The sequence below is a fragment of the Sphaerodactylus townsendi genome, linkage group LG01 (assembly GCF_021028975.2).
Source record: "Sphaerodactylus townsendi isolate TG3544 linkage group LG01, MPM_Stown_v2.3, whole genome shotgun sequence".
Taxonomy (NCBI): domain Eukaryota; kingdom Metazoa; phylum Chordata; class Lepidosauria; order Squamata; family Sphaerodactylidae; genus Sphaerodactylus; species Sphaerodactylus townsendi.
The window spans coordinates 76,587,321-76,615,191 of NC_059425.1; the positions used below are offsets into that span (position 1 = coordinate 76,587,321).

Here is a 27,871-nt window from a genome sequence, read left to right on the forward strand (position 1 = left end):
GTCTGCTGTCACGTAGGCCCTCAGTGCCAAGATGTCAAAGATGTTATCTTGCTTGTTTGCATCTCTGCTAGCAAGCTGGTAACATGCCTTTTTGACCTGTTGCAAAACTGCAGGCCTTGGTCACTTACACAGAAGCTCCCATTTTGATTCATTGCAAATCCTTGGTTCTATGACTTAATCAAATACAAATTTATACACATTCTGGCCTGTTCCCACACAATGATAAATCACCTTACTAATGACTGATTAGAGAATGATTGAAGAAGAAACGCTACAGCTTTTGAACTACAAAAATCCTCGGTATTAATGAGCTATTAATTAATTTAAAAATGATTGATCACACGCCTATTAATAATTATTTAAATAAAATGTTAATAACTTTGCATATCAACAACTCAACATAGGTCTCTTTTTGAAATACTGAAGGAAGTAAAACTTAATTCACTTGTTTAAAATTGCTCTTATTCTTTAAAAATGGCCTCACTGATTAATCAACCAAAATGTAAGTGGTTAATTTATTGATTGATTGCAGCCCTACTTAACTGTATTAAAATATGTGACCACTGCTTTGACCTGGAGAAATATAGGAAGAGTAAGTTCCTCCCATCACAGGCTTGTTCTTTACATTATGACTGCAAGAAGTTTCAGGTGGTTAACATGTTAGTCTGTAGTATGATATACATGTCCTGTAGTATTTTAGAGACCTTTTCTTTCTGTCTGGCTGAAGTGTTTGTGACACAACATACCTGAATACCCCATTCAATATGCTATTTCAACTTTTGTGTCACTTATACAAGGCCTGAAGGCCACACTAGGTCCCTCCTACCTCAAAATAACTTTATAATTCCATTCTGAAATGAAGCCAGCATGGTCCGCTAGCTTTTAATTTTTTATATTAAAAAGTAATATTTAAGGAAGGTTGAGAATTTGATAACTGAATAATTCTTTTTAAATGGTATACAGAGGCCCCCAGCATGTATCACTCAGTGCTAACAAAGATTGTCATTTATAATTGTACTGTCAGTCACAGGAATATTAACTCATTCTCTAGATACCTCATTGAAAGATAATTAAGTCCCTTCCCCCCATCAGATTATCACAGTTGCCTGGGCATATTAAATCTCCATTCAGGTGGTAGTTGCCATATACAAACCAGAAATCACAAATTGGATATTGGATAATTAATAATTATCCAATATCCAATAATTATCCAATATCCAATTATCAAAACCCTTTGAAGTGATCATCTGCACGCAGAGACTTTCAGCAATGGATTTTTTAAAACTGTTTTCTAGTTCCTTGATACCTCACACCTTTCACATAGCCCCATTATGCACGAAACGCTTACCTTGGGGCTCTTAGCTGCGTAGTGGGGTTGTAGTGTAGTCTCCTCATGTTTCTCTGTTTACATGCAAGGAGGAATTAACTGCTTGCCCCGCAGCTTGCTTGCCGAAGTCTCAACATGCCTCTGCTTTTCCTGATTCTCTTAACTCCACCCACCAACCCCCTCTTAAAGGCACAGATCTCATCACAACCAGTAGTTGCAAGATAAAGACCTTTGTTAAAGCCCTTTAAGTTGCAGTTATATCGATATACCTATGATTGCAGTTTTATCAATATTGTAGCCCCTTTCCAAAAATAACCCCCTCAAAAGAAAGAGGCAAAGCAATTCCCTGAACCACACTCTGCTTAAGGAGGGGACCATATCCTAGAACTGATATCTCCCCCTCTCCCCAAACACATACTTCCTGGTTTTCAAAGGCAATAAAAGACAGCGATTTTGCAATGATTCTCTGTTTATATCACTATATTCACATATCCATATAATAAATAAAAATTGAAGTAATAAAAAATCTGAAAAGGGGAAAGGGAGAGGTGTGCACAGCAGTGTGTGGGAATGGGAGGAGCTGGTGGTGGGTGGAGGGAAGATGTCCAGCGCAAGCTTGTGCTCACTGGCAAATCTCCCCTGCTCTGGCAGTGAAGAAAATTAAAGTCACACTTGAAGCAATGTTGCTTAGCACAGGGAGGATGGAAATTGAAAGCCAGGCTTGGGAAAATACATCCGTACAAGAAATCTTGCTGCAACTGACATTTGCCTCTGTGCAGCACATACCCAGTGCTTAATGAGCCATACTTTTCCCACCCAAACTTGATATACAGTGCAAAGAATAACCTTATATGTATGTCAGCCTTCATACCTTCATGCTCCGACGCCACCCCATCTCCTCCCAAGGGCTTTTCTGCAGCACAGGAAGCCAGAGGAGTTCAAAACAAAACACACACACACACATACAGAAGAATAGAGATACACCAAAAATTGTGGCATATCTCTGCCAGCAATTCCACTGGTGCATGGAGCTGGCCAAGCACTAGAAGCCAACCAAGGTCCACCCCCCCAACACAAATGATCCCTGGAATGTCTCCTTTGGGCCTGGGCGATGGAGGAAATCTCTGGGCCGGGTAAGTTGCTCCTCTGCTGGCACATTTGCCCCTTGTGTAAGGTGACCAGATGTGAACCGGGACGGGCGGGCAGCCCAGACGTCACCTTTGCGAACTGGGATGGGCGGACAGCTGCACGCGGCATGCAGGAGCGCACTGCCTTCTGTCACAGGGCAGGAAATGGGAGCGCCCCAGAAGGCCATGCGGGAGGCTGCCGCACTGCCTTGCGCCCCAGAAGGCAGTGCGGCAGCCTTCCAAAACCCGGGACACTTGAAAAAACACGCGGGACAAGTTGTTTCAAGGTGGGACTGTTTCGCCAAAAGCGGGACGTCTGGTCAGCCTACCCTTGTGCCAGAGAAAAGGGCACTCATGCCAGCATAGGGGTGCTCTGGTTCCAGAGAGAGACACCCCCCCCAGCCCATACTGTTTATAAGGTCATCAAGAGACTAAAAACTCTAAGAATTTAGATTAATATCCATGAGATGGATCTTCATTATATCGTTATATTCAAGAATTTGTTCTGGTGTTAGAGGATGTAGGAAAAACTGTTGAACATTGCTTTTACAGAAGCAGTTTGCTGCTACTTGCCTCAAACAGCCTCCAGCACCATTTTAAAGCTATAGGCCTGACAGCATGCCAGCCCAAACAAGTCTTAAGATAATGGCCTCCCCTCTTAATTTTCTTATTTTGTAACATCCAATCCGTTGAAGAGTTCTAGTGAGCCCAAAGGTTTGCATACTGTTTTGTGTCACTTTGATTGATCTCAATAAAATAAATTTCAAGCCCTTTGTTCTTAGTTTTGTGTTTTGTTTTCAGAGCAACATGGCAGCAGCCAACTTTGGTGGACTGTAAGTTATAAAATGGTGAAAAGAAATTTATTTATTTAGGAAATCTTTATGACACCTGTCCTGAGAACCTGGATGAAATAAAACATTATTAAAATATTAAAAGTTATTAATTAAAATATAGAATGTTTTAAAAATCCAGCCAGAGCATAAAAACATAAATAATTGAACAGCTTAAAGTAACACTTGTTAAACTAAACAAGTGATGATAAAAGATCGACCCTTTCATTAAAATCTGGAGGAAAGGAAATGCTTTTCCAGGCAAGACTCAAGGGAAAGGGCATTCCATAAGCAAAGTGCCACTACTGAAAAAATCATGTCTCTCGTTATCAGCTGCTTCATCTGAGAAACAGCCTCATAATCTCTTCATGAATTTGCTGGTACGTAAAATACTTTCTGTAAGGTATTTACCTGTTTCAAAAAGGCTTGATCCAGATTTCCATAAGTCTGTTTCCAAAGCTTTTATAAGGGAGAAAAAGAATTATTATTTAAAGTAAGAACATAAGTAAGAAGTTAGAACAAATGGCACACTTTGTGAATTTTATTATAAAAACTGAATATCAGCAGTACGTACAACAATCATGGCTTTAAGTTAAATGTTAAGAAAGATGCTACAAACATTTTGGAACCTTGAAGTAAGCTTTTGGGTGTGAGAGGGGATTCTGAATGAGCCAATCTGATCTTACTTCCTCTTTGATTTATTCCTTCTGTTTTCCTGGTTTTAATCAATATTGGTCAGAGGTGCTATGGGATTTCATTCTGCTCTTTTGTAATCCCTGCCCACTTAGATTCTGGTGCTGGGGCAGTATTTACATATCTCAGATCTTTTCAGATGTTTCTGTGGCACCCACCTGGGTGTTTCTGAGGGGGTGCTTTAACACTTAGGGATATTTCTGTATTATATTATCACTTTGTCATTCCAGTGTGATGTTCTGGAAACATTAGGGCTCAAAATGCCATGTAAATGCATTGACATGGTTCCTTGGAAGTAAATGTGTTTGGAACTGAAGTGTAAAACACCAGCCATAGTAGCTGATGCCAGGAATAAGGCAGTGAGCAAAGTGATGTGAGCAAAGTGATTATTTGTTTACATGTGCGGAAAATACCTAGGGGAAATTGTGAGTTGACTGACAGGATAAATGTTGTTAACTAGACTATGAAGTAAACTTGGAATGAAAAGTACACCAATGACAGGAAAAAAATAATGTTCCTGGAAGCAGACAGGATGTTCAATGCAAACATTCCGAGTGTGTATTCTGAACTAACTATACATAAGTTTAACAAGATGCAAGCACCAAATGTGCTGAATGTAGCAGAACTAGGAATGTTACCTAGTCTGTGAAAAAAAGTTTTTTTTAATCTCAAACTAAGTTTTCAAATGACTTGACAGTTAATGTTGCATGGGTAGGAAAGAATATATTTGATGTTGTCTATCCTGAAGAAATCTGGTCTGAAAAACTGTGTGTAGATTGCTGACAAATAACCACAAAACATCCTATAGAAATTATTCCTGTCATTTGGTGGGAGATTTTTTTTTGTCCTTGACCCACTATACAGTCCAATTTCAAGAAATGAGAACTATTTTCAAACATAGTGGGAAACATGCGCTGGATAGTAGTTTTGCGGTGCAGTTACTCTAGTCGAATCACATTGACACTGCAAGGAGTTAGAAACTAGTGCTTCTATTCTATTCAGAATGGAAGGAGAATCTACTCAGACATAGAATGTTATAGAAACCCCCAATTACCCCAGTTATGAAAAATAAATCCTACTAGAGGCTGAAATTTACCCAGATTGGCAGGAGAATTGGCAGGCTTCCGAAATGAAGCAATTAGTTCTTGGCGTTGAACACCTGTGTGGTTTGACAAACAGTTTCACAGAGGAGTCAATTCTAGGGGGCAGAATGAATCTGAAGCTACAGTTTTTACTAAAAAAAAAACCATTTGAAGAGAGTTAGGATGTGAAAAGGATGTGTGTTTTCTATGTACAAAGAATATTTTATATTTCATGTATGAAATTAGCCAGTTCTTTCTCTTTCTGGCCTCTGAAAATGTTGCCTCAATAAACATAACATGTAACAGGCATGAATTTGTAACTATATGCACAGTTTTTTCAATAAGTTGGGACTGATACTCCTTGAAGTAGGAGACTGTGGGTAGTTTGAGCGCAGTTTGAAAGAGAAATGACTTCTCATTGTGTGTATAGTTGTTCCATTTTTATTTCTGGTTTTTACCTGCTTTTACACTGTACTTAAATCAGTGGAACCTTCTGTTTGACCAGAGAGACAATAGGATCGAAGAAATATTTATGCCATGGAAATAAATTTCTTTCTTAAATCACTTTTGATCATATTAATTCCGGGTATCAGAACAGGCTAAAATGATCAAGACATTTATTTTAGTAGATTCCCCACTTCTATAACAATATAGGTTGTTATTCATTTATGGGAACTTATTCTGTATTATATTTATAAAGACAATGTTAGAAATCTTGCTCTTATTTCATGGAAAGTAAGTTCAAGCTAGCTCAAAAGACTTGCTTCTGCAATGTGTTTCAGATGGAATTGCAAATTTTACTTTAAAGACATACAATAAGTTAGATTACAGACAAACTAGAAAAATAAATAACAGAAAAGCTTTACCTGCATTTGCGCGAGGGTTATTTCTGCTACTTGCATAGCTGGAAGTGCTTCTGAATGCTTCAAAAATATTTCATTGGTCAGTGCATAAACTCCAACATGATTTTAATTAGAACATTTTCTTAGTCTGCAGTAGTTTACATTGGGACATACCTTGATTCTGGGTCCTCCCTTGTACTGCCTGAACCTGTCCTGAAGTACGCATTAGAATGGAAAATATCATTTAGTTTTCAAATCCATTATAAGGCATTCATTTTAAAGTAAATGCAATGTCATAGCAGGTCTTTTGTACTAATTCTTAGAAATTAATTTAAAGTATTTATGTAGAATATGAATCAATATTTATAATTTAATTTATAAATATTATTTATGAATTCTTGGCATGAATCCAGCCATGTACTTCTTCTCATGTGCAGGATTCATGTTTGCGCAAGTGAGGTGGTGATTTTTGCTTCATCTCCCCTCTCTCACTATAGACCCCCCACTTTGCCTCTTGTTCTGTTCCTGACGATTCACTGGGAGACTCAGTGGGCTTCAGCAGGAGTGGGAAGTGGAGAGATCTTGCTCTGCAAAGTCTTTGGATGTCTGGATACATGCCATGAATAGGGATGCCAGCTTCCAGGTAGGACCTGGGGTCCCTCAGAAGTATAGCTCATCTTCAGACTACAGAGACCTGTTCCCCTAGAGAAAATAGATGGTTTGGAGGGTGGGTTCTATGGTATTTTACCCCATTGGGGTCCCTGCCCTCCCCAGGATCCATCCCCAAATCTATCGACATTTCCCAACCTAGAACCTAGAAATGCCAACTGTTATTGACATTCAGAGTACTTAACTATGGCTATTACAGATTCTCCACTGTATTTGATTGAGTTTTGCCAAGAAATCACACAGGATTGCTGTCTTAAAGTAGCTATTTGTCAGAGACAATATACTTTCTTTTCTGCGGATGGGATCCAATGAATTACCTTTAAAAGATACAACTTTCAGTATAATACTAATTATGCTTATTAAGAAGTAAACTCAATTGATTTAAGTGGGATTTTATTTCCGGCAAATTTATTTAGGATTGCAATCCTCACATGATGATGCCCTGCCATGCCCTTGTACTTACTTGATGCTACAGCTGCCACTGATGAGTAAGCCGGATGGACGTGGCTGGAACCTAAGAACAAAGAAGGGCAACTCTTACTATTGGTACAATAAATGCTGCAACCCAGGTTTTTCCAACCTGTTTGGGCTTGGGGGCATATTTGGAATTCTGACACAGCATGGTGGAAGCAGCAAAAAAATAGCTGCCACAGGAGGCAGAGCCAGCCACCGTTTAACATCAGTAACATGGTGTATCCTTGTGCAGTGATGTCAGCTGCTGGCAAAGCAACATTTTAAAATATCTGCACAGCCAGTCAGAAGCCTTGCTGTGAAAAAGTTCTACCTGGCCCTGCCCACTTTCTAGAAACAGTTGAGGGGCACCAGAAAAGGTGTCAGTGGGCATCAGGGCACTGACAAGCATCATGCATCACCATTCAATTGTCAATATGTGGAACAGAGGATGAGATTATGGAAAATATTGCAGTGGTTGTCTTTGCAGACAACAGTGTTCTGTAAAGTCCTACAAGCCCATTTGTAATGTGCTCAGTGCTTCAGGAGATGTATTCCATTCTACTCACCTATATCCCTGACTTTGTGAATTGCTTGCTGAGGCTTTGCAGTTGCCACAGTCATTGCTTTGGTGGTGACTGTTGTGGGGATGGTGGTTGGGAGTGCTGTTGGTTTTAGAGCGGTGCTGACAGATTCTGTTGTCATGACAGTGGGCTTTGGTAAGGAGGTGGCTATTTTAGTACCTGGTAACGGTGCTGCAGTTGTCAGATATTCTCTGCGCAATGAAGTTCCTATATTAATATGTAAACATGTAAGAGTAACGCAAAGAGGTATAAGATACATTATATGTAGAAACAGTCAAAACTATGGATCAGTTCAAACAGACGACAGCATCCCATTAAGGTACCCTGAAGCACATGTGGGCATCCTCTGGGTTAATGGTCCAGAAGCTTTCAGGCAGAAAAGCATGGTTAGCAACAGTATTTGCATGAGAGGCTACTGCATTTACAGAGAGCAACAGCATTTACAGTTTCCACAGCTGCTGTAATTAGTGCATCTTAAAAGGGGGGAGAGAGGAACACATGCATCATAACTGCACAAGTCCTGCATTCAGACAGGAACTCTGTGGGCTTTGTGGTTTCCCAGCATTGTTTAGAGGTAGACTGGACCTGAACCTGACCAAGGAAGTTCCCAGTGGGCCACTGCCCTGGAGGACAGCCTGCAGCCATGAGAAAGGGTGTATCTAACTGATCATGTGAGACCAAGTTGGGTTGGGAATCACCCAACCTGTCTCACAGTCGTATGTACTTCTCATTCCGGGACGACTCCAATTAAAGACCACGTCCCTGTTAAGGCAACCTCAGATATTAATATCACCATGGAATGCAAGGCTATTAAAAGTATATGCAAAAGATCTTTTCTGACTATAGGTGCCAGGGTGCTGCTAACCTCCCTGAGGAATATTTCATACTTAAGAGCCGACTCTCACTCCTTCTGTGTGAAAATCTTCATAGGCAAATTAGCATAAAGTGGAGTGCTATTATTCAAGCAGTTCAGTCAAATGATTCCAGAGATTTCTGGCGCTTAGTCACCAATCAGATGTGTTCATCCATCCCTTTGGTCTCTAATATTGATTCTAAAACCTGGCATAGGTATTTTTATGACCTGTTCGGTAATGAGTCTGACAGCATCAATGGGGACTAACACCATTCTGCTGGCAACATTCCTTGCTGATCCCCAGTTACTAAAGATGAAATAAGGCTATTAATAATCTTAAAACTAACAGGGTACCTGGTCCTGATGGCATCCCAGTTGAAATTTATAAATCATTTGCCGATTGGTGGTCTCCTTTATTAGCTGCTCCATTCACTATGGTGAATAATTTGGGCTTGGTTCCATCCTTTTGGACAAATGCCATTGTTTTAAAAAGGTGATCACAACCTGCTAGTTAACTACAGACCAATCAGCCTTTTGGTGATCTCTAGCAAACTGTTTGCCATATTCTTATTAAACCATCTTCTCTCTTGGATTTTGGCAAAAAAAAATATTGGCATTGAACAGATTGGATTTATGAAGGGGAAGTCCACCTTAGACCACTGCCTGACCATGAGTATGCTCATTTCCAAATATGTACTGAAGGGTAAATACAGTCTTTATGTAGCCTTCATAGACCAAAAAGGGGCATTCGACTCTGTAGACAGGGGCCCTTTGTAGTCTAAACTGGCAAAACTTGGAATAGACCCCAGGCTTTTTATGTTGATAATGCCCCTGTATAGAAACCCCACCTGCCAAGTGAGAAACAATCTGTTGGGCCACTTAACCCCAAGTATCATTGTTTCCCAGGGAGTTAAGCAGGGCTGTGTGTTAGTCCCTGTACTAGATTTTTGTTGTGTGTTCTGGATTAGGTTTCCCTGGCTCTTGTTTATACTATTGACACGGTTTAGTTCCGGATTCACCTTTTTTATTTTCATGTTGTAAATGCCTAATAATGGTCACTGAAACTGAAACATATGTACTTGTGGGCAGTGACATATCTTGGGGGGCAGGTGGGTCATTTTGCGGGGTGAATTTTGACCCCTCATCCCAGCCCCAGCCCCTGGCCAACCCCCACACCCCCTCCCACTGAACTCCCCCCGTTGCACTGCTGTCCCCACAACCCCCTCCCAATTCCAATAAACCTTTTCCTCCAAGCAGCACTTGATGGCACCACTCTGATGGGAAAGCATGTCTTGAGCGAGCAAGATGCTGATCCCTGTGGCTGCCTGGGGAATGTTAGGGACAGTTCCAGCACAGGAGTGCTTGGAGAGGGTAAGAGGAAGTGGGCGTCTTTCTTGGTGCCTTCCCATGCCTTGAGTTCTGATGCCAGCTTGGCACCCAGCCAAAGGAAAAGGTTGGTTGGAGTTGGGGTTTTTTGCAGGAGCGGCAGGGGGGAGTTCAGCAGAGAGAGTTCAGGCAGGGTGGTGGCTGAGCACTGCCCTTTGTCTGGGTTGTCCTGGGCAACATTTTGAGTCAGTACACCACTGCCCTTGGGGGCTCACCAATGCACTTAGAGCACTCAGAGGCAGGGGAGGAGGGGTTTCTTGCCTTCCCTTCTATACCATTTTCCCTAAAGAAAGGAGAGCTGTTTGCCCCTTGCTTAGGCACCATGTGTCCTGGGATCATGTGATCAAATTCATTAATGATTACTGCTGTCTTTTAAAAGAGGGGTTGGAACAAAAACAAACCAAAGAATTATTTTTTTAAAATCTGACTTTTTCAGTATTCTACAACTATTAAGCTTCCCAAGTTAAACACTAGACATTTCCTGTAAGGAATAAAAATTCTACCATATTTTGGCTAGAATCTCTGACTGGATGCAATCAATATTTTGGGTGGTTGGTAGATGGTGAATATTCAAAGAAATGTAAAGAAATATCAGTTTTATTAGTCTTATTAATGCCTCAAGTAAGGCCAACTTGACATAATGCAACTAGTAATTCATATTGGGATGGTATATCTTGAAATGCATCAAAAGATCAATCAGTTGATGAGCAACATAATAAAGTTGTAAATGCACATCTGCATCTACTGGTATAGGAAACTGAATGTGTTTAGAACTCAGTTGCTGAATAGGGGCACGACTCTGCATTACATATAGGGAAACATGCAGACACACTCTCAACAGGAAAAACAGCTTCAGCAGAAATTCAACCACTTGCCTCCTTTAACTGAGGGGCTTCTGACAGATAAATATTCAAGAGTCGATGGATACTGCACATCTTTTTTGGGTTTGCCTTCTATGGAAAACAAGCAAGAAAAACAAAGCGTTTTTGAAATGAAATTAACCATGTTTTCAATCACTGTACATTTAACATTTAAAGTATTCAACATTAATCTTCAGTCCACTTGAGGTTTGCATTTAGACTTTCACCCATTACTCAGGGTTTGCAGCTGTGGGAAGACTCACCATATATTTGGCTGTGTAACACAAACAAACATATGGTTGGGCTGGTACATTGTTATGGACATTATTTGAAAATGCCTTTATGATGAAGAATCAGCAGTTTAACGCTATTTGCTTTTCCTATCTCTTGACATTTTTTTTGTAAAGATAACATTTTAATACTCATCCTACTGAACCAATCAAGATTTAAATCATGGAAGCAGGAGTGGGTGGAAGCAGGAGTGTGTGTGTGGGAGGAAATGATGTCACGCCACTTCCAGTGAATACTCGGAAGTGAAGTCATGTTACTGCATGGCACTAGAATCTGGACAAAATGTTGATGGTAAAACTCTATAGAGAATAAGAAAATGCTATCCATCATAAGCTTTCATCAATCAGTGGTCACTTCAGATGCAAGAAGTAAACATTCATAAAACCACTGTATTTATATTTAACACTAGTGGGGCCTGGCCACGCGTTGCTGTGGCAATTGTCCTTCTCATCACAGTCCGCAACCCACACAGATGTCCATGCAGGTCCAATGATCCGCAGTGTAGCCTTTTGGGGTGGTCAAATGGAATCCCTCTTTCCCTTTTCAATGCACATCATTATATGGTGCTGTCTTGTTTTTTTAGTATAAGGTAACCCTTTCCATTCCACAACGGAACTGTCCAGAGTGCGAATCCCGCTGTCCATGAGGCTGGTTGACACACACAATCCTGGCTTGGGTAAGGCAGAACTGGGGCAAGGAGGCTATCCCAGTCAGGCAGCAGAGGCAGGGTGGTGAGGCACTCAGTTTGAGGCCAGCTCCCTGGGTTCTTAAAGGGCCACATGCAAAAGAAGTGGAGCCAGTAGTGTTGGTTCGCCCCCACCCCGTGGATTTTCTTAGAAGAAAAAGGCAAACTCCAGCTCGCTTTTAGTAAAAGAGAGCTGTGGCGAATATGGGTGAGGAAGTGGGTAAGTGGTGGTTGAATGTGAGGGAGGGCAGAGTGAGGTGTGTGAGGATGAGCTGGATGTGTATGAGAGTATGTGTGTTATGTGGTAGCAGTGAGTGAGGCACAGAGAGTGAAAGTTACCTGCATGTGAGGGGGGGAACCCCACCTGACGTCTCACACGGCAAAGTGTGTATGTGTTTCACTTCCAGTCGTATTACCTAACAGTATTACCTATTTACTGTTTTCACTGCTCATCTCTGGCCATCTGCGCGAACATTCTAAGGGCAAACCAACCCCTCAGGCCACAGACAGGCTGCATGAACATTCTAAGGGTGACAGTTAAACACAACCAGCCTCATGGCCTGGTGTGCCAGGAAAAAGACGTCCGATTACTTGCCCGGAAGATATATATATATATATTGCAAATTGCTGATGCTACTTCTATCTATGTATTTCATGTATTATGTTGGATTTTATTTTTATTCTTTGTGTATAGACAGATACAGTAGACTATTTAAGCAGAAAGGCCTAGTGTTCTACTGAATTGTATTGTGGCTAAAATGTTCAATACCTACAGCAACTTGCTTAGGACTAAAAATGCTAGTTAATTAAAAAAAGAGAGAGAAGGGAAAACTGGGCACAGTTGCATTTGATCTGTATACTTGGTTCTCCATGCAGTATCTAAGTACTCATTTGACATTTCACCAAAGAACATTGTAATTATTAAATATATGCTATAGAAACCCAGTATTTAATTTTTTTTGAAAAATTGAAATTCAAAGCTGAGTAGAAGATCAAGCAGATGGCTGTCTACCCCCCCCCACACACACACACACACATGCACACACTTGGTTCACTTGGAGAGATACACAAGAGAAGATTTTAATGGTCTGCTGGCAGATGAATGCTTTTGATATAAATGGAGTCATTCATTTACATACAAACACATTTAAATACTTTGACAGCGAGTACCAGCTAATTTGCATGCCTCCTAGTGGTCTCTTCATTTTGATCCCTACAAACTGGCCTGGTGTCCGTGTCATTCTTCTTCCTGGCTTGGCAGCCATAGCTCTTGCTTCTCTATGGGCTTTTGTGCAGATCTTTATATAGGCCAAGCAGGCAACTCCCAAACTTCTCATGCTTCATAAGTGGGCATGCATTGTCAGTATGGCTTTTGTTTTCAATGCTGAAATGCCTCTATTGGCTTGTTGACAGCAAGCTTCAGAGAAATGGCGCTCTTCTGTTCCTTCTAAATGTTCCTTGCTTTATGTCGCTGACAGATGATTTACTGCAGTTTGTTTACTTGTATTTGTGTTTACTTTTAGAATTCCCCTGCATATTTCTCTAAGTGAATTAACAAAACCTTCTGTGTGTGTTAAGTGCCATTAAGTTGCTTCCGGCTCATGTTGAACTTATGAATCAATGTCCTTCAAAACATCCTATCATTAACAGCCTTGTTACCAACAGTGAAATTTGGTGATTCTTTAAAAAGCAGTGGATGCTCTGCAACTTGGCACTCCACTGGAAGAACTGCTTCTATTTTTTAAAAATGTAAATCTTTAATCACTAGGCCCATTTCATTATTCTGCTATAGCCACCCAGCATTTCTAAAGTGTGAAGACATCTGATATCTGCCTTCTTAAATACCTCACATCTAAAGAGGGATATTTTGGCTATCTCCACAAAAACATTTAAAATGTTTGCCAAACATTTTAGAAATGTTTTGAAAAGAATAATTTTTGTGGGTTTTGTTCGCATAGCCTGGAGCAATAAAGCATTTCAGTTGAAAACAGTTCTTATAAAAAAATACATGGATCTTCAAATCTATGGAACTTGATATCTGAAGCCTTTCCAATTCAGACATCATATCTATGTAGGTTCGAATCTTCCTCAAACAGTATGAGATAGTGTGTAACACACTTCTCCCTGTGATATGCCAGCCACAGATGCGGGAGAAACGTTAGGAACAAGATCTAGCAGACTACAGCCACACAGCTCGGAAAGCCCACAAGAACCAGCAAACTCATAACATTCTTTTTAAAGGGAAAAATGTATGCATAATAAGCAGGCTAAATTGAGTTTATTAGTGCACAGCAATGACAGAAATGGAGGGCAGCCATGACGCCAGATGACAAAATGTCCATATGAAACTTCAGCAAATGGTGACACAAAGAATCACTGAAGCAGAAGAAAATGGTGGGAAGCAAAAAAAAAATGAAATTGAGAGCTTCAAAATTGAGAGAGAGGGATATGTTTCCTGATCTCTGAACAACAAGCAGGAAATGTTTTGAAAATGTTTTTCGGGGAAAGATAGCTAGTTTAGTGGATCCAAATAAAACATTTTGAGGGTGAAATAAAATATTTCCAAAATGTTTCGAACTAAAAGCTGTTGAACTCCTGCAGGAAACATTTTATCTTCATGCCTTAAAATGTTTTATTTGTGCTGTGCAGAAACAGTCTTCGTCACTTTTTAAAAAACGGAATGAACTATATAAGATATAAACTGATTGCATATATATTAGCTAAGCTGGGGGTGTGCGTATCCTGATGCATATGCCTACTGATTACTGTCTAGATTGAACTTTGCATGGTAAGAACATAAGAAACGTGCTCCTGGATCAGAGGGACCCTGGCTCAGTAGCTGTGGATCTGCTTGGCATGCAGGAAGTCCCAGATTTAATTTTCTATCTCTTTAGTTCTAAAAGATCATGTAGCAGTTGATGAGAGACTTGTGACTGAGATCCTGGAGAGAGCTGCTAGTCTTCTCAAGCAATACAGATTCGTTTCTTACTTTCCCATTGCCAGCCAGTCTATGTGATTTTAAAAATATAAAATATTGCACCTGAAACAATGAAAGACTCCCTCCACCGCGGCAAAGACAGTGATTGGATTCCATTGGCATAACTTCCCTTGTAACCAGATTGTCCAGCAACTTTCTGAACAAGAATTTTCCCTCCAGACTTGTCAATTATGCCACTGCAAAAACAATGTAATCCCATCAGAAACATAACAGCACCAAGCCAAAACATTACTTTTTAATAATTCTTTCAATAATGAATCATGTTTTTGAGTCTAATAACTAAGAGGTTCCATTTTTAAGCTGTTTATATGATCTATGTTTGAATGGCAACTTCCTCTTCTAGGTCCACTGCTCTGAGAAATGGATGTTCCAACTCAAAACTTAGGTGTTTCCCTTTGTGTTTAATCCACTGAGGTGCATGTTCTGCTACTCACTAACTCCAAATTACAGTAGTGAATCGAGTTACTTCCTATTCAAGGACTAAGTTTAATTTGAGGATTAGAATGTTGAGTGTGAATGTAGTGTTTCATTTAGTTAAAATCCTTCCCACAGAGCATTCCAAACAGATATTTAATTTACATTTTGAATCAGTAAAAGATTCTGCAGTTCCTTATTGAGATATTCACGCAACACCATGGAAGGCATGAAGATGAATTGTACTCAGAATCCAACCTGTTTCCTATATGGGGTTTTTGGCACCCCACCCCCTTAAAAATGTCCAGGGTTTCATGCTTTCTCTACAAATTCATGACCAAATTTTTGGTCAAATTTACTATCCTGCCTACCCAACTTGGTAATTATAATAAAGATGACCTGTCTGGCCCAATCCCCAAAAAGAATATATGCATGAGGCTGCTTTATACCGAACTAAACCTTGGTCTTCTTTGACTGACAGCAGTTTTCCAGAGTCTCAGATGAGATTTTTCACATCACTTACTACCTGGTGGTGGAGAGTGCCATCAAGTCACAGTTGACTCATGGTGATCCCATAGTGTTTTCAAGGTAAGAGACTGACAGAGGTGGCTTACCATTGCCTGCATCTGTGTAGCTACCTGGACTTCTCCCATGCAAATACTAACTAGAACCAGTGCTGAGATCGGATGAGATCAGTTTGTCCTGGACCATCCAGAAAAGTGCACTTGTTACCTGGTCCTTTCTAAACTAGAAATGCCAGGAACCGAACCTGGGACTATTTCGATATCAAATTGATGCTCTACATCGAAGTCGAGGACCATCCCCAAAACTACATTTTGACAGACTAGCACAAACTTAATCAAAGCACAATGTAACGAACCCAGTCATAGGTCATGTCCAGCCAATGCTTTAAAGAAATACCACCTATTTTACCATTTATTTGACGCAATCTATTTTATACATTATTAATCTATTGTTTTAACATGTTGTAGACGTTCTTATAATTTTAATAATTTTAATGCTATTCTGTTTTAATGTTTTGTGTTGAGTTGTTGTAACCCGCCCTGAGCCTTTCTGGATACGGCCAGATAAAAATGCGACAAATAAATATAGAATGGAAATAATAATACACATGGTGACCCATCCTCCACCTATTCAAGTTTGTAGGAACACAGAACATGTGTGCTGTCCTTAGAAAAGCCATCTAGACTGTCAAGAGCTTAACACATGTGGCTTCAAACAGTTGAATGGAGTAGCGAGAGAATGTGTAATTGACCTGAGCTTTGTTGTTCCATTTGAAAGAAGCTTGCAAGCTACTATCCTAGCAAATTAATAGAGGAAGGGGGATCATACCTGCTGCTTCCGTCTATCTACTTCTTGTTCCCATGTTGTGTTTAGTACAACATGGGAACAAGACCCTCTGACAATATTAATGTACATATTTAAGTCCTGTATCCGCAATGGGGACCATGAATTTGCCAAGAGTCTTCATTTTGCAGACAAAAATTAGTATATCCATATGAACACATAAAACAATCTTATACGAAGAAAGACCGTTGGTCTATCAAGATGAGTACTGTCAACTCTGACTAGCAGCAGCTTTTTAGGGTCTAAGGTCATTCATATAATCTACTACCTGATCCTTTTAGCTGGAGATGCCAGAAATTCAACCTGGGACCTTCTGTATGCAAAGCAGAGGTGTTCTGTCATTGAATCATGGCCCCTCCTGTACACTAGTTCACAGGTTGTAATATAAGATATGGGGGAAGGGAATGGCCAATGGGTGCAACTCAACTCTTTACATATTATATTCACTCTTCCTGGGTAGGAACTTATGAGTAGTCTAGTTTCACTTGAAAAAATGGGATACCCATTGTGTCCCTCCTTCAAAAGAATGTGCCTCGCCTACAAAGTGATAGGTTTAAGCCTAACGATATGCAAGCATTCACCATTTCCTCTGAATGGATGAATTAGTTCTCAAGCACATTTGCTAGTTATTATTTATTCACTTATTTAGATATTTATATCCTCCTTTTCTCCCCACTGGGGACCCAAAGTGGCTTACAACATCATCTCTCCTCCTCCATTTTATCTTCATAACAACCACTTTAACATAAAGAGCAGCTGTCCAGAACACAAAGTTCTTGAACATTTGGCTACTGTAAGAATAGCCAAATATTTGGCTATTGTAGCATTTCACTACCCACATTCATGTTATTTGCTCTACTTACTGATTTTGTTTTGAGTCAGTGTAATCTCCATCCTACCTTAACAACTACTGTACTTAATAAAAGTGCCTGAATATATCCTTCTAGTCAGCAGGTGGCAGTATTTGGGGGAATTACCCCCTGATCTGCAGAAAAAAAGGAAAACTATATTTGATTTCTAAAATTCTCTCTGTGTGGATGCTAAGCAGCTAAACATTTTGTTTCAAAATCCCTATCTTCTGTCTTTTAAGGACATACATAATTTCATATGTTTTCAATGTATTAATTATTTGTTATTAGATTTTTGTACCATCCCTCCCTTTGTAGGCTCCCTATGCTGATGACACCCAGTTATATCTACTGATGGGAGACCAGCTGGAAATTACCCTAGAAAGCTTAGCCAAATGTTTGGAGGCCATCGTGAAATGGTCGCCTCAGAGCAGGCTGAAGTTAAATCCTTTGAAGATGGAGGTCATTGTAGCTGGGCCGGGAAGGACAGGTGGAGAATGACTGGCTGATGAAATTGGACGGGATGACATTGACAGCTTCACCTGCAGTCCAAGACCTAGGTATGACTTTGGATGCCTCTTTATCCATGGAGGCTGAGATCACATGGACAGCCAAATGGGCTTTTTTCCCATCTTTACCAGGTAAAGCAGCTGATCCCCTACGTATCTCTCCCTGACTTAGCTACAGTGATCCATACAATGGTTACCTCCAGACTGGATTACTGTAATGTGCTCCAGAAATTACAGTTGGTCCAGAACACAGTGGCAAGGATCCTTACTGGGAGTAAGGATTGTACATATCTCTCGTGCTTTGCCAGCTGCACTGGTTATCAGTTGAGTTCTGGAGCAGGTTAAAGAGGTTGGTGTTGAATTCAAAGTCCTGAGAAGTCTGGGTCTGTCATCATTATGGAACCAAATATCCCATTATCACCACCAGAGGGCCTTACGTTCATCCACCAGTAATCCTCTGGAGGTCTCTGGCCTGAAGAACACCTGAATGGCCTCAACTGGGGCCAGGGCTTTTGGCCCCAGCCTGGTGGAACTCCCTGCCATCTGAGCTCAGAACCCTGCAGGATATGGTACAGTTCCACAGGGCTCTGAAAACAGAGATGTTCCACCAGACCCATGGTTGAGGCAGTTGTGGTTTATCATCTAGTCTGGCCCCCCTTTCCTACCCCTTTTCCTTTTCCCTCCTCCCTTCCTTTCCAATTCTTGTCATTTTCTTTCTTTCCCCCCTGTTCTTCCTTGTCCTTTTCCCTCTCTTGTTTTCCCTATCTGCTATATTAGGAAACATCCCTATGACTCAGTGGGTGACGGCTATTGGATTTTATCATCTCAAGTGAGGGTCCTCAGTGGGGATATCAATTTTTTTAAAAACTGGGGAGTCCTAAGACACCCGTCTTGTTAGTTTATACTAGCTGTATATCAATGTTTTAACTGTTTTATGGCTAATTATTGGATTAGAATTTTACTGTTAAATTATTATGTTATTTCAAAAACTGTTGCTCATCCCCCTGATCCTGATTCGCTGGGGTTGGGCAGGATAGAAATCCAAATAAATATATACATACATACAATACTTATTTTTAGTTTGAAACTTTTTTAATTCTAAAGAAGCAAATTTGGCACATACATTTTTACCCTGTCAGATCACGTTTATATAGGATGAGGGCAAGATGGCTTTGGGCCAGATAAACACACTACAGTGCCCAACAAACCCACCCTGTTTCTGAACATCCATGGGGTGGGGTGGAATATTTCTATTGGATGTACGCAGGTATATAGTGTTCAGCTGGAATTTTTTCTGAAAAAAATTCATTAAAGAAGTATGCACAAACCCCTGAGTTGACTGTTTTGGCCCTGTGGGAATGTTGGATGGTGAGTCTCACTTGCTAGCTGGGTTATCTGTCCACCCTACATAGGAGACTGGGTCACCTTCATATGAACCCATCTGGCCACTGCTTACGAAAACTAAAAATTAAAATTGAGATATTTGCGGATATGTTCACAAAGCACAATTTGTCTCGATTTTAGTGAAGAGACTCTAAATACATGTCTAAAGGATTGACAGTTTATTATTCTATTCCTACAAATCCTCCTCTTCACCTTAATGTTGAGGAAAAGAAAGAGCTTTGCTACATCTGTGCTTTGCATGAGACCTAGGTAAAAACCAGATATATCACATACCATTGGTGGTCTTAATGATTCTAGAGTCCAGGATTAGCTACAGAATCAATGCCTGCCTCCTGCCATTGCAGTGTGAGGTAGGTGGGAGCTACCCCTAGAAGCTGGTTGCTTAACCCCCAGATGGGGCAGCAACAAGCAGGCAGAATGAGTTTACTTTTCTTCTTTTCCCCATCTTGAAGCCTGTGGCTCTCATACTCTGAAAAGAATGGGTCAGCAATTTTGTGGATTGTGCACAGCCTTGATTGCTGCCTGTGATGTCACAAAGACATGTTCCACTAACTTCCAGAGTAGTTTGGGGACTTTAAAATATTAATAAGGTGACAAACGGATGCGTAAATGGATGTACATGTGGCATTTTTTTAAATGGAAGGGCAAATGGGCTGTGGGAAGGCAAGCAGGCAGCTGAACCAATGTTCACAGGCGTATGTGCTTGATATTTCTGCTGCAAAACTAAAAGAAAGTAGGATTCTCTCCAGTGGGAGCTCTGTTCTCATTAAGTATGTCTTCACCCCAGCTTAAGTCCATGGTAAAACTTCTCATTGGCATGCCAAAAGTCCCAAGTTGAATCCTTGGCACCACCAGTTAAAGGGTTTGGCAGTAGATGATATGGAAGGCCTCCATCTGAGACCCTGGAGAACTACTGCAAGTCTGAATAGATAATACTGGCTTTAATGGATCCAAGGGTCTGATTCAGGATTAGGCAGCTTTGTGTGTGTTCATGCTGTTAATGCAAAAACAAACATCAATAAGTGTTGCACCTTGTTAGCTGCTGGCAAGTCCAAAGTTAAAGGGACATAAAGGGTTAGTAGCCCCACTGACTGACTGTGCAACTGCTGACTTTGCAGAATTTTTCCCTCACTTGCTGCCAGTTCCATCTGCTGAGGATGCACCCCTCTTTCTCTGCTGACCTGTGAATAGCAGCACTGCACACACTGGAAAAAGAAGCATAGATGTCCGTGCCGTATACACGATATTTGGTGTCTTGACATCCGGAAGGACATTTTGCAATGAATTCTGGATTGATGATTTTCGCAGCTTTAATGTCACATTCAATCTGGGGAACATCTGTAAACACACAAATCTAGTTATTTTTAATGTAAACTACCCCGATAATACAGAAACCATTCACAATAATTGTTACATCAAGTAGGATACTGGAGAGGCAGCATTTAATTTCCCTATATTAATTAATTTAAAAGTTCCCAGTAATTGTTAGGAAGAAATTAAAAAGCCAATGTTCATTTTGGGGTTGAGTGTTTAATAAGACAGTGGTCTTAAGAAGAATTGCACCCAACTATGACACTTTGAAGAGTGCAGCTCTCCTTAGGATTGTAAAAATATCCCTAACAGTATGTTCAATGTGTTTAATCCAGCATGTTCGAGTCTCGATGCAGCAACCTGCTATAAAGGCAGAGACTCTGCCATACAGATAGAGTTCTCTTTGGGACACTGTGAGATTCTGTTTCAGGGAGATGTAGCTTCTGGGGGCCCTTAGCTGATTTTTTGATATAGAATGGGTGTGCCATTTCATTCCTACACACATGCATAAATGCACACTCTCACTGTGTCCAGGTCACAAACATACTATATACAGGGTATGTTACTATTTTCATTGAAGTGGGTGGAGGAATCTGGCCAACAGAGCAATGCCATTGTCTCCAGTTCTATGGTTAACCATGCTACTTCACACTCCTTAGCCAAGCCTTGTCCCAGTATCTTAAAAGTCTTATCCCCCCAACCCCCCCAACCCCCAATGAAAATGTATATAAATATATACTCATGCAGGAGCAGGAAGCTGTCAATGACTGACAATGAAAAGAGCAAGAGGGACAACATGGAGAGAAGCTTAGATTTTTAGGGAAGAAGACTTGAATGTGATCCAGTTCTTATTTAGGTGGAGGTTAATCATTCCCAACAAATACTCAGGGATTCATAGCATGGAAGAGGCACAAAAGTTCTCAGCACTGAATAAGCGAGGGCATGTAATTAAGTACAAAGGACTAATGGGGAAGGGGGTAAGGCTAAAGGGCTGATCTTATAGGGAGACAACTTCGGTTGTCTGGAGATAAGTTAATGGAGAACTTGGATTTCTGTTTAACACAGCTGCTGAGTCCTTCAGTTAAGACTAAAGAACATAATACAAATGTCTTAATAATACATTAAATAGCAAATCTATAATACCATATGGATAATTTAACAGTTTAAAAATTATGTATGTTCGTCATGTAGGACAAATAATGTAATACTGTTACTTTTGTGTCATCAACTGCAACTATATAGTGCCAGTTGCAAATCTTAGGAAACATTATGATGTGTAAAAACTGGAAGCAAAATGGCTGAAAGCTACATACTGCACAATGATATAGTTTCTATAAGCCACTTTTACAATGTCTCCCTTCAAGACAGAGGGCAGTATCTAAAGACAGAAAGAACTTTCTGAATGGATGAACCCCCCATTTTGGACTATTTTGTTCACTTACATAGTTTAGACTTTTTGTTCCTCTTTGCCACTTCTTTAGCTGCAAGTGTACAAGTCAGGAGCAAGGCTAAAACAGAATTAGTTGAAAAAAATATGAGGCAAATACACTACTAGCAGCATGAAGGTTTATGTAAATTTAAAGTGTTTTTTCTTACATTCAAATTGTTTATCTACCTTTACTAAAATTTCATGAATTAAAAATTCTAATTTTCCATTAGTGCTATACTGCAGTTAGCCATCTTTGCATTCCCAAGATTTGTATATCACTATGTTAGGTTTTGCACAGTGTTTCTTTTGAACATATGAGTGAGCCCATTTGGTTCACCTGGCTCTGAGTTGTCTGCTTGGGGTGCTTGGTAGATAAATTTTCCCCCAACACATAAAACCCAACAGCTAGGACTGACTCCAGGATTTTCTGAATGTGCTATACTACTAAGCCATGACCTTTTCCTAGATCAGGAACTGTTCAGACATCTGTTCAGACATCTGTTCTATCTTCTGTACTACAGCAATCTGAAGTCTAAGGGATTTTTTCAGGGCTGCTCCCAATATCTTTTTCACTGCAGACGGAACATTAAACTCTGTATTCAAACCCTGTGATTGACTACTGAGCTGTGCATCCTCTAGTACCGTGGTGGCGAACCTTTGGCACTCCAGATGTTATGGACTACAATTCCCATCAGCCCCTGCCCACATGGCCAATTGGCCATGCTGGCAGGGGCTGATGGAAATTGTAGTCCATAACATCTGGAGTGCCACAGGTTCGCCACCACTGCATCTAGTAGCATTGACATAACCTGTCTTGAGTCTACAAAACAGATTACAAAAATAAACACATTAAGCAGATAATGTAAAGTGTTTATTCTTTATTTACTTCATTTATATCCCACCTTTCTCCAATGGTGAATCAAAGCAGCTTCTCCTCTGTTATATATAGGTTAGATTGAGAGTATTTTACTGGCCTATGATTACCCAGCGAGCTTGCATGGCAGACTGGAGATTTAAACCTGGGTCTCTCAGATTGTAGTCAAGTACTGTAACCACTACACCATGCTAATAGGGAAGTGACTTTAAATACTTACCAAAGACCACTGCATTAACCTTCATGGTGAGAATCCAGGAGCTTTCATAAAGTTCACTGTAAAGTAAAAATCCAATAGTTTTACACTTAATATCATGAGTAGAGATCAGAACATGGTGTTCTCTGCTCAAAATTCAACACTGGATTAATTGCAGGACAGAAGACAGATAGAATGGCCATGTAATTTTACTTTGCTTCAACTGCAGTGCTGTTTAGTGGAATCTATCTACAGCTTATCAAATGATGAGACAACAAGTGATATACATGTATATATTTGAGTAACATAAATGTACCTGTTTTTAAACAATGGATGAGGAGACAGGAAGAAAAATAGAAAGGAAATGCTGTAAGAAATGTTAAAAGATTGGTTAAGGAGGGACAAGAAAAGGAGAACAGGGCAGGGGATAAAAGAGGCAAGGAAGACACAGCTGAATCTGGAAACTGACTCAAGTCAGTTCCCAATCTACTAATCTGAAAATACAAAATGACCCAGTGCCAGCTGCTAAGGGCTGAACTGACTGGAAGACTAAAGTCACTGCCTAGGCCAGTGACCCTACAGCTCTGGTGGCGAACCTATGGCACATGTGCCAGAGGCGGCACTCAGAGCCCTCTCTGTGGGCATGCGTACACAGAGTTCACCATGTGGTGAGGTGGAAAATCCACACACACACACACACACACACACACACACACACACACACACACACACACACACACACACACACACACACACACACACACACACACACACATATCTAGGCTAGGCTGGGCTGCTAGGCACAACATGTGTGCACCGCAGCGACCAGGGAGGCCTCAGCTGGCGGGCCTGGTGCCTGTGCTCTGGGTGGCTGCTGCCAGGGGAGGGGGCGGAGGAAGAGGCAGAGGAGGCAGAGATGTTAGACAGGTGCAGAGCGGTGCATGCGTGACTTGCTTTGCAAGCGTGAGGATCATTTTGCATCTGAGTTTCATTTTGGAAACAGGAGAGGGGCAACCAGCAGCGCAGGAGCGAGATGAGTGGGTCTGCAGGTGCGCAAAATAGGGGAAGGGAGGCACATTTGGTGCTGAAGTGGTTATGTGCATGCGGGGGGGGGGGGCTTATGAAGAACAGGAGGTGATTTTCAAATTGAGCCCTTTGGTTTCCCGATATGATTTTGCTGAGTTGCTTCCTAGTCTCCTGAGAGCTGCTTCCTAGTCTCCTAGGTCGATTCCGCACTTGCCTTATCGACCTAAGTTCGAGCTGCGTTCGACCTAAGTGCTCCGCACAACCACTGAGATAGATGTGGTTTTGTACCAGCTTCGCCCCATGCAGGGGTGTAACAAGGCAGCCCTGGGAAAACTGTAGCCCTGGGCAAAACCTGAGTTGGATGCCCCCCCCCCCACATGGGCGGCCACTCCACCATGACCAATTTTTTTTGCACCAGGACATTGGTGCCTGCAGGGGGTGCATTTTTAGACATATCAGCACCAATATTTCAGCATATCATCAGGAGACTGTCCTTATGCTACTCCCCAAGTTTGGTGAGGTTTGGTTCAAGGAGTCCAAAGTTATGGACTCCCAAAGGGGGTGCCCCATCCCCCATTGTTTCCAATGGGAGCTAATAGGAGATGGGGGCTACAGTTTTGAGGGTCCATAACTTTGGCCCCCCTGAACCAAACTGCACCAAACCTTGGGGGTGCCATCATCTCCAGATGATACCCTGAAATTTTGGTGCCGATACATCCAAAAATGCACCCCCTGCAGGAACATTCCTGAAATTTGCCCAAGAATCTTTGTTCTGCATTGAGTTTTCTGCATTGCTGTCAATGGGGGTTGCAGGCTTTGGGGGGGGGCACATTTCTGAAGGCACAGTCTCAAAACTTTCAGGGTCTCATCAGGAGACTGCCCCAATGATACCCCCCAGGTTTGGTGCAGTTTGGTTCAGGGGGGCCAAAGTTATGGACCCTCAAAACTGTAGCCCCCATCTCCTATTAGCTCCCATTGGAAACAATGGGGGATAGGGGCACCCCCTTTGGGAGTCCATAACTTTGGACTCCCTGAACCAAACCTCACCAAACTTGGGGGGTAGCATAAGGACAGTCTCCTGATGATACGCTGAAGATTTGGTGCCGCTAGCCTAAAAACTGCGCCCCCTGCAGGCCAAAAATGGAAAACCATTAAAATACCCAAAAACGAACCCAGCATTTTGATGCCCCCCACAAGGTGATGCCCTGGGCAGCTGCCCACCTTGCCCAATGGGCATTACGCCAGTGGCCCCGTGTAACGGTCAAATTTCCGACTCCAGTTGGGAACTATTATGGTCAATTCTGCACTTGCGTTATCGACCTAAGTTCGAGCTGCGTTCGACCTAAGTGCTCCGCATAACCAGTGAGATCGATGTGGTTTTGTACCAGCTTCGCCCTGTGTAACGGTCAAATTTCCGACTCCAGTTGGGAACTACTATGGTCGATTCTGCACTTGTGTTATCGACCTAAGTTCGAGCTGCGTTGGACCTAAGTGCTCCGCACAACCACTGGGATTGGCATGGTTTTGTACCAGCTTCGCCCCGTGTAACGGTCAAATTTCCTACTCCTGTTGGGAACTACTACTTTTTCAGGGAACCACGCTTGAACTCAGCTCGATTCCAGTAAAGTGCGGAATCTCTAGTGCCAGGAGTCCCCCATTCAGCCAATCACAGCTGAGTGTTTCAGGCATGCGTACTGCTGGAGAACCACCGTGGCGAAAATCGCACCTAATTTTTTTCCCTCTCTTCTTTCTTGCGTTTGAAGCGATGGCTGGTCGCACAAACAGCGCACAATTTCCACGTACCAATGTAAGCGGCCAATCAAAACACGCCACCTTCATCCCTCCATTCCTGTGGCAATTTTTAAAATAATGTGTGTGGGGATAGATGGAACATGGCCATAGAACAGTAGCCAATTGGAACGGAGCGGCGAAGAGACACAGGATGATTCCGCCCTCCGAGCTGGGATCAAGGTGGTTGCAGTGGGGAACAACAATGGCTTCGACCTAGGTTAGTACCCTTCTCAGGGAACTGGGTCCAACCTATTTTACTCATGTGCGGAATCGCTCCTAGTCTCCTGAGATTGCAAGTTCAATTGGTTTGTTGAGGCTTGATTTTGTGTTGTTTAGGGGTTTTCTATGGGAGTGGATGGTAGGGCTGCAAGCAAACTCAAAAAAAGAGCTGCTGCTGGCTCGCTTCCCACCTACCCTTTCAAAAAAGTCCCTCCTCACTCCATCTTCCGAACTCCCTCCCTGCTTGTCAGCAGTTCCTGTTTCCTTGCTCTTCCTTACGGGGAAGGACGTTTGGGGAAGGAGTCATGTACTCTCCCCTGCTTGCTCCTTTTCTCGTGTTCTCTCTCCCTCTCCTCTGTTTCTCTCTCACACACACACTTCTCTTTTCTCTCCCACTCCCTGCTTCCCTCCTTTCTTCCTCTTCTCTTTCTGTCTTCCCCCTTTTATTACCTTATATAACCAGACAACACCCTGGAATTCAGACAGCTTGGCCTGGTTTTGGTAAACTGCTTGTTAAATAGTGAATTGCACCTCACCATGCTGCTCGGCTGGCTGGCTGAACAACCTTGCACTGGCACAGCACCGGCGAGAAGCAGCACAGATGGCAGAAGGGCAGCAAGACCCTGTTGCTCTCCTAGCTTCACCCGGTTGCCATGGGCTACCTGCGCGCAGCCTCTAGTCTCTCCACCCCCATCCCAGATGGTGCCGCTACTGCCCCCCCACACCTGCATGCCAGGCCCACCCGCTGCCACCCTCCTGCCACCACCACCATCTGCCAGCACACAGCAGGCTGTGGAGGTAGACTGCTCCTGCACCTGGAGGCTCCACTCAGCCCGGAGGCGCCTGCCAGCATCACATCCCTCCTGCCCAGGGGACTGGCGAGGGGCTCTTCCCCATGGCCACTGTGCATGGAACTCCTTTGCAGCCGGAGAGAGCCATCAACCAAGCCCTGGGACTCGCCCCTCCGCCTGGACTCCTGTCCCTCTTTCCACCATTTTTTCTCTCCAAGCAGCCTTTCGGTCCTCTTTCTGTCATTCTTTTTCTCTAAGCAACCTTCCCGTCCCTCTTTCGGTCATTCTTTCTCTCCCTGATCAGTGTTTTTGTGATGTGCCACTGCCAATGGACGTTCAGTGTGTGTGGGGGGGAGGGCAGCAGCCAGTTCTGATTGAACGGGGGGCAGCATTGTTAAATGTTTTGAATCCCACCACTGAGTAGGTAACCCTGTTAAGTGCTGTTAAACCCCACTGTCCCTGTATAAAACCCCCATGATCTTGAAAAGGTTCACCATCACTGGCCTACAGTGGATTATGGCATGGCACTGGATTATTATCAGAGCTACCAAACTAAAACCAACAGGAAGAAAGTTGATTTATTTGAAATGTGGTGTTAAAGGAGAGTTTTACAGAATTTGAACTGCAGTCATTTGGGCCCAATCAAATCTCCCTTTAGAAGGTAATTTCATTAAAAAAACCCCACCTAAAATAATATTAGGAAAAGTTTTAACATTTTAAAGAAAACAATTCTTCCTTTCAAACCACACCTAAGCCACAAATGCTATATTTAAAATTGAAGTATTATTGGAAAGCTGACTTCTATAATACTCTTTACAGTGATGCAGGATAAAGACAAGTTCTTCTAATGGATTGTTTAATTATACTCCTCATAAACAGTTTGGGCATGCCTAATCTGATATTTTTAAATGGAAGTGCTGGTTTTAGGTATTTGATTTTTTCCTGTGGATTATATAGGCAAACAGACATTCTTTATGGGCATCACAAGGTTTAGCAATGTAAGCAGTTTATTAT

The 27,871-nt window shown here is 41.9% G+C and overlaps 1 protein-coding gene across 3 annotated transcripts in view; it reads right to left on the reverse strand.

The window, feature by feature from the left end:
- VIT (vitrin) overlaps window positions 1–27,871 on the reverse strand; it is a 63,650-nt gene that overhangs the window by 17,553 nt on the left and 18,226 nt on the right. For 2 of the 3 annotated variants that reach the window (XM_048484466.1, XM_048484458.1), the window contains exons 2-12: window positions 23,055–23,110; window positions 21,974–22,039; window positions 20,402–20,558; window positions 14,720–14,853; window positions 10,719–10,796; window positions 7,590–7,811; window positions 7,034–7,084; window positions 6,076–6,114; window positions 5,926–5,982; window positions 5,074–5,136; window positions 3,696–3,743 (exon numbers count right to left, since the gene is read on the reverse strand). In XM_048484466.1, coding sequence (XP_048340423.1) covers window positions 3,696–3,743; window positions 5,074–5,136; window positions 5,926–5,982; window positions 6,076–6,114; window positions 7,034–7,084; window positions 7,590–7,811; window positions 10,719–10,796; window positions 14,720–14,853; window positions 20,402–20,558; window positions 21,974–22,039; window positions 23,055–23,079 — 940 coding nt within the window. In that variant the 5' untranslated portion in view covers window positions 23,080–23,110. The remainder of the gene's footprint in view (window positions 1–3,695; window positions 3,744–5,073; window positions 5,137–5,925; window positions 5,983–6,075; window positions 6,115–7,033; window positions 7,085–7,589; window positions 7,812–10,718; window positions 10,797–14,719; window positions 14,854–20,401; window positions 20,559–21,973; window positions 22,040–23,054; window positions 23,111–27,871) is intronic. The other variant, XM_048484474.1, reaches the window with a different exon arrangement.